Source organism: Aphidius gifuensis, linkage group LG2 (assembly GCF_014905175.1).
Source record: "Aphidius gifuensis isolate YNYX2018 linkage group LG2, ASM1490517v1, whole genome shotgun sequence".
In the NCBI taxonomy this organism is placed as follows: Eukaryota; Metazoa; Arthropoda; class Insecta; order Hymenoptera; family Braconidae; genus Aphidius; species Aphidius gifuensis.
Genome location: NC_057789.1, coordinates 6,792,732 through 6,809,959, shown reverse-complemented (window position 1 = coordinate 6,809,959; position 17,228 = coordinate 6,792,732). Strand labels below are relative to the sequence as shown.

Below are 17,228 nucleotides of genomic sequence, written 5' to 3'. Positions count from 1 at the left end.
TTTTTAACAATTATTTGTTTTTTTTTTGGTTTTTTATCAACAACATCAGTGGGCTTGTTACAATCAGGTAATTCGTCAAAAATACTAAAAGATTGTTCTTTTTTAACTGATGATAAAGTTGAACTTGCTGATGATTCATTGTCAGTGTTATCTTCATCATCTTGATTGGCTTTAATTTCATTTTTAATTTTGTTATTTAATTTACTATAATTATGTTCAACAGCTGAATGATTTTTTGTAATCTTTTGACGAGAATCAACATCAATAATTCCATCAACTGTCAAGTCAGTATCAGTATCACTATTAGCATAAGTACCAGCCTCGGAATCAGTATAAGCATTAACAACATCAGCATCAAGATGTTTGGACATATTGTCAAATAATTTTACCATGAATGTATACATGTCCTTACTGACAATGCTTGCACGTCGAGAAAGTATTTCACAATCATCATCATTGCCAAATGAATAATAATGATTTAACTTTAAACGATCCCAACAATCATTAAAAGCATAAGTAAAATCTTTTCTATCTCTGTCTATTGACGTTAATTGTTTTTTTGTTGTTTTAGTGTCATTTTTTTGTTTAAACATTGTTGATACTCTTTGACAATTCACAATATATATAAATAATTATTAATTAAACAACTTGAGATGTATTTTATGCAGTCATTGTTAATATTTTTAGCTGAGACAAAGGGCCAGTTGTTGTTGAGTGAAAATTAACAAATAATCTAGCGACAATTAATGAAAACGGCCTTTAATGTACTTGACGATAATTGACTACTGCTGCCACCGCAAAAATTTAAATAACGTATTTTATTTTCAAGTATCCCATAAATATTTTTATGATAAAAATTATACTAGCTTAATTATTTAACTTAATTATTATTAATTAATAGTTTAACATTTTTGTTTTTTTTGTTTTTTGTAACACCAAAAAAAACGGTGTAATTTATAATTATTATTGTAAAAAAATTAATTATTAATATTTACTTCACACCTTATAATACCCAATTTATCAGTACAATCAACATATGGGTTTTTAGTTATATCAGTTTGACAACCATCTTCGCAAAAACAACCAAATGGGTTACATGTACCCTTTCCGCAATATCTATTTCGAGTAAAAAATGATGTGCTAAGAAATTTTTTATCAGTTACACTGTAATCAATTGGTATTGATTGATTGAAAAAATATCCATTTATCCATCCTGATAGTCCACATGTCTCGTATACACAAACACCATCCTTACAGGTCTTGTAATACAGAGGAAAATCATTTACAACATTTTGTGGTTCAACTGTCCAAGCTGGTGAACAGCAATCTGCTAATATATTTTTTATATTTAATAGTAATAACAACAAAATAGTCATCATTATATCACTTTTGATTAAATGCATTTTTTTGAAATTATTTTATTTCAACAAATAATAATTTAATAATTTTGTATTTTTAAACTAATTAATTTATCTTCTTGAATTTTTTTAACAAAACTTTTTAATAACTAAATTATATTGTTAAATAATTTGGAATTTACTTGAAGTTTTTAATAACGTATGTCTTATTTCACACGAGCTACAACATTGAAAGAGTCAGACTGAGTTATCAATAATAATTTTTATTGATTTTTTTTTTTTTTGATGTTGTAAGTGTTTATTTTAGAACACTCTTATTTATACAGTTAATATTTATTTTAAATTATAATTTTTTAATAATTAAAGATAATTTTTTATTTTATATATATATTAAAAACAAATTAATATTATTTTATTATTATGGATGATATATTTTTAATAATGGTACAAAATAATAATTATTAGTTTGTGATGTGGTAAAGCCACGTCAATAATGGAATTTTATAGATATTAACGAACGCACAGAGAGTAACTGAATACAGAGTTGCACGAATCAACTTTATATTTTCCCCAAATTTTTATTATTAAAAATAACCCATGATAACCGTGTTGACCCTAACTGATGTGGTGGGAATTATTAAAACATGTTGGAGCATTCAAATTTTTTACAACTATTTAACACATTATATCCAAGTTTGGGTTATTTATTTTTTTAGAATATTTTATTAATCAAAATGAAAATCATTTATTTTGATTAACATGTAGAAAATACAAAATTAATTATAAAAATTATACTGGCTTAATTATTTAACTTAATTATTATTAATTAATAGTTTAACATTTTAACACCAAAAAAAAAAGAGTAATTTATAATTGTTATTGTAAAAAAAGTTAATTATCGGGATAAGCCAACTGATAGAAAACATCTTTATTCATTTTGAATGTACAGCTTACACCATCAAAGCTAAATGTACAATCAACATATGGGTTTTTAGTGATACCTGTTTGACAACCATCTTCGCAAAAACAACCAAATGGATTACATGCACCCTTGCCACAATATCTATTTCGATTAAAAAATGATGTGCCAAGAAATTTTTCATCAATTACACTGTAGTCAATTGGTATTGATTGATTAAAAAAATATCCATTTATCCATCCTGAATGTCCACATGTCTCGTAAAAACATAAACCATTGGTACAGTCTTTGTAGTACAGAGAAAAATCATTTACGACAATTTGTGGTTCAACTGTCCAAAATGGTAAACAGCAATCTGCTAATATATTTTTTATATTTAATAGTAATAACAACAAAGTAGTCATCATTATATCACTTTTGATTAAATGCATTTTTAAATTATTCAATTTGTCTTCTTGAATTTTTTTAACACCAAAACTTTTTAGCAACTAAATTATATTGTTAAATAATTTTTAATTTACTTGGAGCTTTTGACAACATATGTCTCATCTCACACGAGCTACAACGTTGACTGAGTTATCAATATTTTAATATTCTCTTTGACTTTTTAACACATTATATCCAGGTCAACTATAAATACTTGAAAAAAATATAAAAAGTAGATTAACAACTGTCATTAGTAATATGCCAATTCATGTGTTAATAATTTGACAAAAGAAAAAAGATTCTATTTTTAAAAAATTTGGTTAATATATTTTTTTAGAATATTTTATTCATCAAAATGAAAATCATTTACTTTAACAAACATGTAGAAAATGCAAAAAAAAAAAAATACTTATAAATTACTATGAATATTTTTTATCGATAAAGGACAATTATGAATTATCAAAATTCATTAAATTATGTTTATGAGAAAAATATATGTTAAAGAATATATAAATATAACATATGAAAATATATTTTTATGAATTTTCATTAGATAAATTTTTAATTTGTAAATCAAATTCATCACCAAAAATATGATGTTTTATTTTAAAAGTACGTATCCAAGTTGTTGGACAAAAATTACTATCAGGAAGTTTAAATTTTTTTTGTCCTTCAATTGACCAATTTGTAATCATGTCATTTGTTATTTTGATATTATTTTTTTTATTTATCAAAAAATTAGACAATACCCAATTTCTTAATTCAACTTTTTTATCAAATATTGATCCACCATCTTCAAGTTGAATTTCCCATCGACGAAGTGAATCAATAGAACGAAGATGTTTACTTCCACTCATTTTTTTAAGCATTCTTAAATTCCAACTTGGATGTTCTCTTGCCATATTAACAACTCTTTGTTTTTCTTGAAGTGTCAATGAACGTTCACGTTTTTTATTAGCAACAAGTGGCTCAATTTTTTTAGCTGCTTTTTTATATTGTTTTGTTGAAACTGATTGTTTTGATAGACCAGTTGATTGACCAGCAACATCAACATCAACATCAACATTATCTATAAACAAAAAAAAAAAAATAATATATATTAATATCAAAAAGACCTTGACTAATTAAAAATAAATTACCTTTTTTTAATCGTTGACTTCTTTTTTGATTACCAACTTGAAGATCAGATTTGTTTCCAACAATATTATAACGTAATTTAAATTTTTTTAACCAACCAATTGATGCTTCAAATTTAATTTTTCCAATACTACCATTTAATGAGTAAGTTTTTTTAGCTTCAAGACCCCATTGACGTAACATATCATTGCTTATTTTTTTATTTGGATTATTATTTTTAGCTTCAACAAATTTTTCATACACAGAGTCATATAATTTATTCATCATGTCTCTAACTGTTCCTCCATTTTTGACATGTTCAAGCCATTCAGATAATTGATTAAAACTAAATATTTGATGATATCCAGTATTTTTTCTAATTTCATCAAGTGTCCATGAAGGATTTTCACTAACAAGATTTAGTACTTTTATTTTTTCATCAAGTGATAATCTATTTTTTTTTTGCAAAGAATTAGGAGGTGAAGTACTTGGTGAATTGGAACTTGATTTTGTTGATCCAATGGCATTGTCTGTGTCCTTGTTTATTTTTTTTGATGATGATTTATCAGTGGTATTGATGAATTTATTACAAACAGTATATTTTACTTCACTTGTTGCCTCATCATTTGCAACACGATCAATTTCAACTTCATTAAATGGCTCATCATTGAATATAATTATGTTATTTTGTGAAATATTATCTTCTGTTTTTTGTTCAAGTGTATTATCATCAACTTTATCATCTTGTTTTAAATTTTCCTTGACAGTTGCATCAACTACATTGTCAACAAGATACTTTGACATATTCTCAAATATTGTCACCATAAAATTATACATGTCCTGACTGACAATAGCTGAACGCCAAGTAAGCGTTGGTGTTTCATCATTATCACATACATAATAATTATTTAATTTTAAACGATCCCAACACTCATTAAATGCAATAGAAAAATCTTTTCTATCATTTTCTGTTATTTTTAATTGTTGATTTTGATTAACACTGTTAATATTATTACTTTGTTGAAACATTGTTGATGCCATGAAATTTTTACATCAACTAAAATACAACACAATCAGCCATTTTTGTTTTTGGAAAAAAAAAAAAAAAAAACAAAACAAAACAACTAAGCTGATTGGAGCGCCCTTATTCATGACGAATTGTGTGTTATAAATTAACGGAAAAGAAAAATGTAAACAATAAACATAAATAAAAAAAAAAAAAAAGAAAAGAAAATATATTGTCAAATAAAACATGTTGTTATTATTTTTAAAATAAATAATAAACAATTAAAAACTCTGTGAGTATTTGAAAATATTATTTATTAAATTTAATTAATATTATTATTTTTTAACATGAGTATATAATTTTTTTTTTGTCAGTAAATCTATATGAACTTTATTTAATCTTTTCTTGTAATTAATCTTAGTCAGATGAAGATTGTATTACCATCTGCAACGAGGACAAAGCATCAGATATTTTAATGCTTGTATCAGACATTTTATCAACAAAATTCTCGTTAATATTTTTGTTATCATTGTCCATGTCAAGTGGTCCATCAGTTGGTTCATGTGATCTGCCATCATCTATACAAAAATAAAAATTAGTAAGATAAAAAAATACATCATGTTGATAAGTAATTAGTCTAGCCAATTAGTCTTACCATTATCTTGTTGAGTACTAAATAATTGTAAATCATTTGAATTTCCATCAATGCCATATTCTTTTTTAAAATAATGCATCCAACTTGCCAAGCTATGACTCAATTTAATATCATATGCATAAATTGCTTCATCATGCCATTTACGTAACAATGCATTTGTTAATGTCCCATTATTTTTTTTAAACTCCAAACATTTTGCAAAAACTAAATTATTAATACGAATTTTTTTATCAATTAACAATCCATCTTTATTAAAATCATTTTCCCAAGTTTTAATTTTTTTAAAGCTAATATTTAAAAATCCAGTTTGATTTCTTAATGTTGTTATTGACCAGCTTGGATTTTGTCTTGTTAATTCAATGAGTTTTTTTTTTAAATCATAAGGAACAAAATCATAATAACGTTTTTTTAATAATTCATTTTTTTCAATTAATTGTTTTGTATTATCATCATTTAATTGACCATATTTTTGCAATGATTTTAACCAAGATTGAAGTGTTTGTCTTGATTTTATATTATAAAAACCACTGTATTTTTTTAAATCTTCTAATGTCCAATTTGGATTATCAAGAGCAAGTTTAATAACATAATCTTTCATTGTATAATTATTAATATTTCTTTTTCTTTTTTTATTAATATTTTTTTGATCATAAACATCAGTGACAAGTGGATCAAGTGGATCTTGAATTAATGGTGGAATATTATTTATTGATTCACCAGTATTGTCACTTGATAATTTCAAATGATTATTATCTTCATGTTGATCTTTTGTGTCTTTATCAATAGTTACATCTAAATTTACATTTAATGGCTCTTGTTTCAATGTCTCTGTACATTTTGATTCACTCACTTGAGTTATTGACATTTTTTTAATAATTTCAAGCATACATTTGTACATCTCATGACTAATTTCACTTGATCGCCATGAAATTGTTTCACTTTTATTTTTATTTATGTAATAATTATTTATTTTTAAAAGAGACCAACAATTATCAAATGCATCAGTAAAATCATGCTTATCTCTATCACTTATTTTATACTCTGCACTTTCCATTTTTAATTAATTTTTTTTTATATTATATATTATATATATATTTATTTTATATTTATGTCAACAACCCAAGTCACTCGGACAAAAGACAAAGCTCAACTGGTTGTTTGGAATAAACTTGAGAAAAACTTACCACGCTGTTAGCAGCTGAGCACAAAGGCCCAAAGGATGGACCTCCCATCGGCTTCAAAATACAGGAAAATAGAAATTTTATTACGTCTACAATATGTATATTTTTTTTTTTAATTCTTAGAAAATACATAAAACTTATTTAAATGGAGCAGTCCCTTTTAATTTATTAGCTGCATATTGAGTTGAAAAAATAAAAAAAAAAAAGGTCTAGAAAAAAAAAAAAAATTGTATTTCATTGTTGCCTAATATTTATCTCGTTGAAAATTTGACTTTTAAATTATTCAAAACAATACAATTCGCAAAATAGAAAAAAAAAAAACAAAATAAAAGAATATTCTTAAAATATATTCATAGCAAAAATTGAAATAATAAAAAATAAAATTTATAATAAATTTTCATTTGAAAATAGTACAATGATAATAATAATTGAACAACTCAATAAAAATATTTTACAATCGATGATTTTAATATTTTTTTAATTATACTTTATCGGTTCCAGCATTCTTGATAAATCATCTGTTAAAATATAAATTTTTTTAATTAAAAAAACTTATTTTGGTATTAAATTATTTATATATTTTACCTTTTTTATTGTTCATCCATTTGAACCTTATCAATTTCAGTTGTATTGTTAAATTGTTTGAAATTATCAATCCAATCTCCAACTCTAAATGAATATGATTTTGAAGATGGAAATATTTTTTTTGCCTCATCTGCCCATTCAATCAATAATTTTTCACTCAATGATTTATTATTTTTTTGATATTCAACACATTTATCATAAACCCAACGATCAATATTATTAGATACATTTATTTTATCAATTTGTCTTTGCCATGATTTTAAATATTTCTTTGATAAATAATTACAGCCACTTTTTTCTCTCAACATAACAATTGACCAGTCCGAATGTTGTTGAGCTAAATTTACAATATTTACTTTATCCTTAGTTAATACATTCAAATGATTTTTAGTTTTTATTTCATCTGTAAATAAAAAATTTCAAATTAATAAAAATAATTATTTATTTAATTATTACATGTTACCTTTATTTTTTGTTTTTGATGAAGGAAAATAATAAGTTTTAAATCTTCGAGACCATATTATTGTTGGATTAAAATTTTCAATAAATTTTAATGATGAATATTTTTTTTTTACTTCAATTCCAAATGATTTTATTTTATGACTACAAATATTTTTTTTTTTATAACGTTTAAGATACTCAAGACATTTATTGTGTACCAATTTACTGATGATTCTTTTAGTGTCAATGAATCTTAAATTTTTAATATTATCATCATCATCAATTTTAATGTCCTTTTTTTTTATGTCTTTTTTCCAGTAATCAAGTTGATGAAAACTATGTAGCTCATTACAACCAACTTGTTTTTTTAATTCATCCAATGTCATAGTTGGATTATTTAATTTAATATTAACAGCTTTAACTCTCATCTCATATGGAGTCTTGTAAGCGTTACCACGTTTTGATTTAAATGACGTATCATTTTTAACAGATATTAATGGTTTTTTTTCTTTAACAAGTAAATCAATTTGTTGTTGAATTTTTTTTGTATTTGAAATAACAACAATTGGTGAAAACAATGGATTATTAATCATTGAATCATACTTGTGATAATTTTCTTTTTCTTTTTTAATTTTAACACATTCATTACTTTTAGTATTGTCAATTTTTTCAAATTCTTCATCAATTGATTCTTCATTACTCCAACTATCAATACTTATACAATCATCAGCTTGTTTTGTTGGTTTTGCGAATATATTTTTAATTATATTCTTTGAATCAATATCAATATTTTTTTTTGTTTTATTCAAACAATCAATTCCAAACATTTTTATTATTTTTTCATCAATAGACATGGGTTCATCATCTGGACACTTTGATATTTCATTCATCATTAATTCCATGATGTCATACATTTTTTGACTAATAATTTTTGATCTCCATGATATATTAGTATTTGTTTTATGATTTGTTAAATAACCTTTAACTTTTAAACGATTAGAGCACATGTTAAACGCATCAGTAAATGCAATTTTAGTTTTTTTAGTTACTTGATAATTTTGATTATTCATATTGTCAAGTATTATTATGTTTTTTTTTTAAATATTATTATTTTTATGGGTGTAATTTAATATCAATATAAATAAACAACACAATTTAGTTTTAACTGAAATTAATGCTGCTGGACGTCTCTCTACCCTTTTTACTCTCTTTTCCTTTTCTCTTTCTTTCTTTGTTTGTTATCATTATTTATTATTATCATTATCAAAATCTGATCTAACTGTACCTCTTTTAAAATCAAAGTAAACACAACTCTCAATATAAATATCAAGATGTTTACAAGATAATTATTTAACAATAAACAAATTTTTATTATTTAAATCATGTTTAAATATTTAAAAACAAAAACAGATAAATATGTCAAATTTATATTTTAAATTAATTAAATAATTATTTATCACCTGATGTAAGTCAAGTATCTGAGCATCTTGATAATTGTCATGAATTAAATTACGTCATTGACAGCATATAAAATACAAGCTGTATAAATAAATGATTTTATTTCGTCAAATCAATAGAAAAAAAAAAGCACTAAAACCTTGATAAATGTCATGGACTGTGGTTAATATACCAGCTCATTGTTTGAATTAATTATTGTCATAACAACAACATTCTTTTTGCGCATGTAAAATGTTTATTGTAATTTAAAAAACATTACAGTATCTTCATGTATTCATAGACAATATAAATTACCAATTAACAAAATTATAAAAAATAATTGACATTATTAATACTGAAATAAGTAAGTTTTAAAATTTTTTTTAATTACAAGCATATTATAAATGAAACAATTAAAAATATTAATGATAATTAAATTTTAATAGGAAGATATTTGTGGATATTTAATTGAAGACAATGATTGATTTGTACTACATATCATATAGTCCACCATCTCGTGCAGTGATGATGCTGGCAAAAGCATTGGATGTTGAACTTAATTTAAAAGAAGTTGATGTTTTAAATGGTGAACAACATGAACCAGATTTTATCAAGGTAATTATTAATATTTAATTAATAATAATAATGATAATAAACGTTTGTTTAATTTTATTTTTTAGATAAATCCACAGCATACTGTTCCAGCAATAGTTGATGGTAGTTTTATTATATCAGAGAGGTAAAATATTTTACACTTTAATTGTTTTGTTAATTATTATATTATTTATTGTTTTTTTTTATTTTGCAAGCCGAGCAATTATGGCTTATTTGGCAACAAAATATGCCAAAGATGACAAGTATTATCCAATAGATCCAAGACGAAAAGGAATTGTAGATCATCGTTTGTATTTTGACATTGGAACATTGTGGAAAAGAATGAATGATTGTTATGTAATAAATAATTTATTAATTATACTATGAATAATTAATTATTTATTAATTTAATAATTATTATTTGATTTTAGTTTCCTGTAACAATTAAAATAGCTAATAGTGTACCTGAAGAAAAACTTGCTGAACTTGAAAAAGCATTTGAAATATTAAATGTATATTTAGAAAATCAAGACTATGTTGCTGGTGAAATTTTAACTATTGCTGATTTTTCAATATGTATGAGTGTTACAATGGCTGAGGTAAATTAAATATATACTCAATATTATTTCAAAAATAAAAAAAATGTAATTATTGATAAATTTTTTTTTAATTCAGGAATGGGGATTTGATATAACTCGTTATGAAAACGTTACTGGATGGTTTGAACGTTGTAAAGAAGCTCTTCAAGAGTTTGATTATGATGAATTTATTGCACCAGCTAAAATGCTTGGTGATATGTTTCGAGAAAATCTTGAAGCTGCAGACTAAAAAATATATATTCTCTTGTTGTTAATCAATAATTTATCATCTTGAAGATTGCTTTGCCAAGCTTTTCATAATACAAATTTTAAAAAATTAACAAATTTTGATTGTTTAAAGCATGCTTAAATATTTAAAAACAAAATTATTCTTTTTTAAATTAAAATTTTAAATCAATTGATTATATAATAGTTTAAATATATATTTATTTATCATTAATATAATTTCAAGTACCATAAATATCAGCACCTTGATAAATATCATGATTCATAAATTAAATTATGTCATTGACAACATTTAAAATATAAACTGTAAATAAATGATTTTATTTTGCCAAATCAATAAAAAAAAAAAATAGTAAAACCTCGATAAATGTCATGGACTGTTGGATTATATAAATACCAGCTCATTGTTTGAATTAATGATTGTCATGACAACAACAGTCTTTATGCGCATGTAAAAAGTTTATTGTAATTTCAAAATAATATCAATTCACAGTACATATTTATCTTCATGTATTCATAGACAATATAAAATAACAGCTTGAAAAAAATAGAATAATTGACACTATTAATACTGCAATAAGTAAGTTTTAAATTTTTTTAAATTACAAGCATATTATAAATGAAACAATTAAATATGATAATTAAATAATTTTAAACAGAAAGATATTTGTGAATATTTCATTAAAAACAATGATTGATTTTTACTACAAGCCATTTAGGTAATTATTATTTTATAATTATTGTTATTTTAATTTTAATGAATAATGTTAATAATTCATCAATTATAGTCCACCATGTCGTGCAGTGATGATGTTAGCCAAAGCCTTGGATGTTGAACTTAATTTAAAAGAAGTTGATCTTTTAAAAGGTGAACAATATGAACCAGATTTTATCAAGGTAATTATTAATATTTAAATAATTATAATAATGATAATTAATGTTTGTTTAATTTTTTTTTTAGATAAATCCACAACATACTGTTCCAACAATTGTTGATGGTAGTTTTATTTTATCAGAAAGGTAAAATATATTAAACTTTAAATAAATATTTCTGTTCATTTATTATTAATAAATTATTAATAATAATTAATAATTTATTATCATATTTGTTTTTGTTATTTCCAAGTCGAGCAATTATGGCTTATTTGGCAACAAGATATGCCAAAGATGACAAGTATTATCCAATAGATCCAAGACGAAAGGGAATTGTAGATCATCGATTGTATTTTGATTCTGCAACATTGTCGAAAATATTAAGAGAATCTTATGTAATAAATAATTTATTAATTATACTATGAATAATTAATTATTTATAAATTTAATAATTAATTTAATTTTAGATTCCTGTTACATTTAAAATGGCTAACAGTGTACCTGAAGAAAGTGTTGCTGAACTTGAAAAAGCATTTGAAATATTAAATGTATATTTAGAAAATGAAGATTATGTTGCTGGTGAAATTTTAACTATTGCTGATTTTGCAATATGCATCAGTGTTGCTATGGCTGAGGTAAATTAAATATACTCAATGATATTTAAAAAATAAAAACAATCTATTTATATTTATTTTTTTTTTCAAATTTAGATCTGGGGATTTGATATAACTCGTTATGAAAATGTAGCTGGATGGTTTGAACGTTGTAAAGAAGCTCTTCAAGAGTTTGATTATGAAGAAATAAATGCACCAGCTCAAATGCTTGGTGAAATGTTTCGAGAAAATCTTGAAGCTGCAGAATAATTTTCAAATAAAAAATTTATAATCTATTGTTGTTAATTAATAGTTTATCATTTTAAAATTTTCATTAAATTAAAAATATACTTATTAATTTCACAAATATTTAAATAAATAAATTACCATTTAATTCAAGCAAATTATTTTCATATATTTTCAATTTATTTTGAAACGAAATTATAATTTTTTATCAAGTCCTTACATTTATTTTTTAGTCAATTAAATCTCTCAACATTATTTCATGCTGAAAGTGAATTATTTTTTTGTCTTTTTTCTCTTGACCATTCAGAATAATTATTTATTTTTATTATTAAATACATTGCTTTTAAATCCATCTTAAATGTATATAAAAAAAAAAAAACAATAATTTTTTTACAAACAAGAAACAAATTGAACAATTATAACTTTTACAATTAACTATTTACTTGTAACAATTTAAAATTATTATTATTAAATTATTTATTTGAATAATTTTGTCAATAAGTCAAAATAAAATTATATTTTATCGTTACTATGGACTTGTCTTGTTATTTAATAAAAATAAAAACAAAATTAATTTTGTTTTTACATGGAGTAACGATGGATTTTAGAATATATTTTTAGAAGAACCTGGACGATTTTGTTCAAGTTGTGATTGCCAATCATAAAGTTGACTAACAAATAAAAGTTCTTGGCATTTACTTTCTTTTTTCAACTGTTCAAGATTCCATTGTGGATTTTTACGTGCCATATCAACAACTCTTTTTTTTTCTTCATCTGATACATTTGTTTTTAATTTTTTTGCACTTGGTTCAATGATTTCTTTTAAAATTGTTTTGTTATCTTTATTTGTATCTGAATCATGATATTTATTAGTCGATGAAGCCTTTAACTCTTTTTTAATATTTTTACAATCAACATTGTCATTTTCATATGATAATTTAGAATCAACACAACTCTTTGATGATAATGTTGCTTCATCATTATCATCATCATCATCATCTCCAGATGCCACATAATGATATTCTTCATCTTCTAAAACTAAAAAAACAATATAATTATATTAATAATTTAAAAATAAATAAAATTTAATTTTCTTTATACCTTCAGTGTTATCATTAAAGCTCCAATCACTATCCTCATCATGTGCCTCATCTTCTTCAAAAGAACTTGAATGTTTAAACAAATAAATTCCAACATTTTTACTACCTGATTTTTCAGGCTCTTGTTTAACATTTGGTTTAAAATCATTTGATTCATCAGTTATACCAAGACGTTTTTTCATATAATACACCCAACCCTTTGTCATTGAAAATTCATTAGCTTCAGGACTAAATACTTTTTTAGCTCTTTTTGTATATGATTTTAGCTTAGCATCAGTAATTTCCATGATATCTGGATTTTCAATGACACATGATTGATAAATCCAATCATTAATTGTCTTAAATTTTTCATATGTATTTCTATCATTAAGTATTTGACGTTTTATATCGAGAAAATGAGCTCTTGATCTAACGTATGAATGACAGCCAGTTACTTGTTTTAATTGATCCCATGACCATGCTGGATTATCAATTGATAAATCAACTAATTTTACTTTTTCAGAGTATGGAAGTATCATGTATTTTTTTCTTTTTTTTATTGGTCTACCATTTTTGTTATTGATTCTATTCTCATCATAGTCATCATCATCATCATCACTTTTTTCTTCTTCTTCTTCTTCATCATCTGAATTAACGTCATTATAAAATGAACGTTCTGGTTTTATTGAATTTGAACATCTGGTTCTTCTTAAATTTTGTTTCAAAGAATTATTGTTTGACAATGATGATGATGTTGTGTCTTCTAATTTTTCAACTTTTGTTTTATCAGCTGATACATGCTTCATAACAATCAATGAATTATTATTTTTCAATGTATTATTATTTTCACGACACATATTACCATCTTTTTGATTTAAATTAATATCACTGTTTATATTTTTTATTATTTCTTGTTTTATTTTAAAATAAGATTTTGATGTTGTATTATAATCATCATTATTTATGAATTTATTTTCATCATTGTTGAACATTTTTTCAAGTATACTCAACATGTAATCATAAACTTTTTCACCAACTTCTTTTGATCGTTCTGATATATTTTCATTGTCAATATTTGTTAGATAAAAATTTTTTTGTTTTAAATTATTGAGACAATGATTAATTGCATGAGTGAATTCTCTTGTGTCTTTTTTAAGTTTTTGCACGTAATCTGCCATGATGATTGATGTTTATGGACACAACAGTTTAGACAACAGTTTATAATATCACAACTTTAGCTCAATCGTCAATCATCACCTACTGTGACACTAAATAATCCCCAAGGACAACCAGTAGTCCTAAAAACCTTGCTGTTTTTTTTTTGTTTTTTTTTTTCTTTTCAATCAATTGTCTTCAAGTTTATATTTATCTATCGACTTGTTTATACTCAATATCGATTCATTTGTTTATTATTTATTTTTAAGTTTTTCTGAGAATTTAACTTTGCCCCCTCTCTTAATTTTCAGAAACAAAAGATGGCGTCAGTAAGTGAGACATATTTTACGTGCAATTTGTCATTATTATTAATTAATTATCTAATGATGTAACAATTTATTTATTGAACAATTATATTTGATATAATACTGGTGACACTATAAATAATTTATCAATATATTTTTGAGTGTTTGAGGTTATATTAAAAGCTGGACAATATTATTGACCAGTGACGCCAGAAAAATTATTTGTTTTTGTTGTCAATTGTTGAAATATTTTGTCACTTAATAATTAGAATTTTTACTAGTACTGCATAGAGTTTTTAATGTAAATTTTTGTCTATTATCTATTTAAATAATATAGTTTAGTGTTGATAATATAGAAATCACTTTGATCTGTTTGTTTAATTTTAATTGTTGATATAACAGTGCTTTATAATTCATACTTGTTTAAAAAATGATAACGGTTTTTTGTGGTGTGTGTTTAGTGAATTTTATGTGAAAAAAAAGTAAACTTGTATGTGATAAATAATTTTGGATAAATAAAATAAGCTTTAGTGCGAAAAACATGTAAATTTCATTTGGAGTTGGTGCTCAAGGTAAGTGATTGTAAAAAAAAAAAAAACTGCCTTATTATTATTTTTAAAGAATTTATATTATTCATTTTTGAAGCTTCTTAATGTTACTTAATAATTAAAAATAGCTATGTCAATTAATGTTGACTGATCCTGAGGACTTAAAATAACAAAAAAAAACACAAAATTTGATACATTTAACACTTGTTGCAGAAGTAAAACAGAAAAAAAAACATGAATATTTTAAGAATATTAAAATAAAAAGATAAATTTAATTATTTTTAATTATTATTTAACTTTATATAATTTTCAGTGGTAAAATTATAAAGCTTATATCAATTGCTTATCCAAGTATTGAGAATCAATTTTGTTTTTTTGTTTTTTATTCGTCTAGATTTTTTATTGACTAAACAAAAATTAATTCTATTCACAATAAAAATTTTGTTTTATATTTAATTGAGAATCCAATGAATTTTTTTGCTCTCTTTTTTGCTTTTTTCTTGGCACAAAATCTTGATGGTAATCAATATCAGAAGAACTGTACTCTGATACTCCATTATCTATAGAAATTAAACAACAATTATTAAAAATTAGAAAAAATAAAATAAAAAAAACAAATTAATTACCTTCAGTATTTAAAAAACGTTGATGATTTTTGTCTTGTTTATTATCATAAACAATATTTGTGCGAAAATCATAACCTTGTTGATTTTGTTTATCATGAAATATTTCTTCATTTTTTTCATTTAAACCATAGTACATTTTAAAAAGATATAACCAAGCTTTTGTAACTTTAAATCCATTTGTTGTACCAACTAATTTTTTAGCACCTTCAGCATATAATTTTAATTTACTATCAGTAATTGTTTTAATATTTGAATTTTGATTAACACAACGTTGATAAATAATATCATTTATTCCTTGAAATTTTTTCATCATTTGTTTGTCTTTTTTAAGTTCATGTTTTAATAATGTAATATGAAATTTTGAACGTATACTATTACAACAACTAGCTTCTTTAATTTTTTCTAATGACCATAATGGATTATTATCTGATAATTCAACAATTGTTATTTTTTGTTCATATGATATACATGAATATTTTTTACCCTTACGTTGTGAATTATAATCTTGTTTTTGTTTCGATTTTTTTAACAACGCCTCATCATTGTCATTATAAATAGTTGATAAATCACTGTCATCATTGGAACATATTTCATTGTATTTTATTTCTGTTTTAGGCATTGTATTTTTATCATTATTTAATGAACAATTTATATTTTGATTATATTTATTTCGTGTTACCATTGATGTTGAAGCTTTAACTGTTAATTTTTTATTATTTTTTTTATACTTATTATCGTCTTTGGATTCATGTGATTTTTGACTATTCTCACTGTCGTTATTATTTATATTATCCAATTGAATATTAATATTTTTATTCTCGTCAAACAAATAAATATCATCATTTTTTTTATTTTTTATTTCTAAAATACTTGACATTTCATCATCGTCAACTTGTGAATTATTGTTGAGCATTTGTATTAATATTTCAACCATATAATCATATAATTTATTGCCAAATTTTTTTGAACGTTGTGATGTATTTTCATTGTCCACATTTTCTAGATAATATCTTTTTTCTTTTAAATTAGCCAAGCAATAATTAACAGCTTGGCTAAAATCTTGTCTGTCGTTTTTAAATTTTTTTAAACACATGTTTAACCTATAATTTTATATTAACAATTATTTATTTAAGTTTTATAAACTTACAAACTTTTTAATATGAATATTTTAATTTATTTGTTGTACTCTCCAGTACCACACTCTCTTTATATGTGATCCCACACCAAATGAACACGTGTTCATCACCTACCTGTTTAACAA

General features: G+C 23.3%; 4 protein-coding genes across 4 annotated transcripts; 2 read left to right on the top strand and 2 right to left on the bottom strand.

Annotated features, from left to right (window-relative positions):
* Positions 1 to 45: 45 nt before the first annotated feature.
* Positions 46 to 4,881, bottom strand: LOC122849429. The gene is made up of 6 exons (XM_044148127.1): positions 3,843 to 4,881; positions 3,320 to 3,772; positions 2,306 to 2,632; positions 1,013 to 1,327; positions 206 to 538; positions 46 to 53 (listed from the first exon to the last, which is right to left on the bottom strand). The coding sequence occupies exons 1-6, from the start codon at positions 4,858 to 4,860 to the stop codon at positions 46 to 48; spliced, it is 2,454 nt and encodes an 817-aa protein (XP_044004062.1). The 5' UTR covers positions 4,861 to 4,881.
* A 1,994-nt stretch (positions 4,882 to 6,875) lies between these two features.
* Positions 6,876 to 11,122, top strand: LOC122848769 (glutathione S-transferase 1-like). Its single transcript, XM_044147064.1, has 6 exons — positions 6,876 to 6,890; positions 9,599 to 9,739; positions 9,805 to 9,863; positions 9,934 to 10,075; positions 10,150 to 10,317; positions 10,394 to 11,122. Exons 2-6 carry the CDS (start codon positions 9,602 to 9,604, stop codon positions 10,544 to 10,546), a joined length of 660 nt encoding a protein of 219 aa, XP_044002999.1. The 5' UTR covers positions 6,876 to 6,890; positions 9,599 to 9,601; the 3' UTR covers positions 10,547 to 11,122.
* LOC122848768 (glutathione S-transferase 1-1-like) lies at positions 11,032 to 12,781 on the top strand. The gene is made up of 7 exons (XM_044147063.1): positions 11,032 to 11,122; positions 11,202 to 11,261; positions 11,331 to 11,439; positions 11,504 to 11,562; positions 11,669 to 11,810; positions 11,883 to 12,050; positions 12,126 to 12,781. The coding sequence occupies exons 2-7, from the start codon at positions 11,233 to 11,235 to the stop codon at positions 12,276 to 12,278; spliced, it is 660 nt and encodes a 219-aa protein (XP_044002998.1). The 5' UTR covers positions 11,032 to 11,122; positions 11,202 to 11,232; the 3' UTR covers positions 12,279 to 12,781.
* An 18-nt stretch (positions 12,782 to 12,799) lies between these two features.
* Positions 12,800 to 13,903, bottom strand: LOC122848767 (probable ATP-dependent RNA helicase ddx52). Its single transcript, XM_044147062.1, has 2 exons — positions 13,356 to 13,903; positions 12,800 to 13,292 (listed from the first exon to the last, which is right to left on the bottom strand). The coding sequence occupies exons 1-2, from the start codon at positions 13,870 to 13,872 to the stop codon at positions 12,859 to 12,861; spliced, it is 951 nt and encodes a 316-aa protein (XP_044002997.1). The 5' UTR covers positions 13,873 to 13,903; the 3' UTR covers positions 12,800 to 12,858.
* Between the last annotated feature and the right edge of the window lie 3,325 nt (positions 13,904 to 17,228).

Excerpts from the sequence above, each read along its gene's own strand:
- LOC122848768 (XM_044147063.1), top strand. The coding sequence starts at position 11,233 with ATGATTGATTTTTACTACAAGCCATTTAG. Across the intron at positions 11,262-11,330 it reads TTTTACTACAAGCCATTTAG|TCCACCATGTCGTGCAGTGA; the intron begins GTAATTATTATT and ends CATCAATTATAG. Across the intron at positions 11,440-11,503 it reads ATGAACCAGATTTTATCAAG|ATAAATCCACAACATACTGT; the intron begins GTAATTATTAAT and ends TTTTTTTTTTAG.
- LOC122849429 (XM_044148127.1), bottom strand. The coding sequence starts at position 4,860 with ATGGCATCAACAATGTTTCAACAAAGTAATAATATTAACAGTGTTAAT. Across the intron at positions 2,633-3,319 it reads TTGTCCAACAACTTGGATAC|ATTGCTGTTTACCATTTTGG; the intron begins GTACTTTTAAAA and ends ATATATTAGCAG. Across the intron at positions 1,328-2,305 it reads TAGCTTTGATGGTGTAAGCT|ATTGCTGTTCACCAGCTTGG; the intron begins GTACATTCAAAA and ends ATATATTAGCAG.
- LOC122848769 (XM_044147064.1), top strand. The coding sequence starts at position 9,602 with ATGATTGATTTGTACTACATATCATATAGTCCACCATCTCGTGCAGTG. Across the intron at positions 9,864-9,933 it reads AGTTTTATTATATCAGAGAG|CCGAGCAATTATGGCTTATT; the intron begins GTAAAATATTTT and ends TTATTTTGCAAG. Across the intron at positions 10,076-10,149 it reads AAAGAATGAATGATTGTTAT|TTTCCTGTAACAATTAAAAT; the intron begins GTAATAAATAAT and ends ATTTGATTTTAG.
- LOC122848767 (XM_044147062.1), bottom strand. The coding sequence starts at position 13,872 with ATGATACTTCCATACTCTGAAAAAGTAAAATTAGTTGATTTATCAATT. Across the intron at positions 13,293-13,355 it reads CTTTAATGATAACACTGAAG|TTTTAGAAGATGAAGAATAT; the intron begins GTATAAAGAAAA and ends TTGTTTTTTTAG.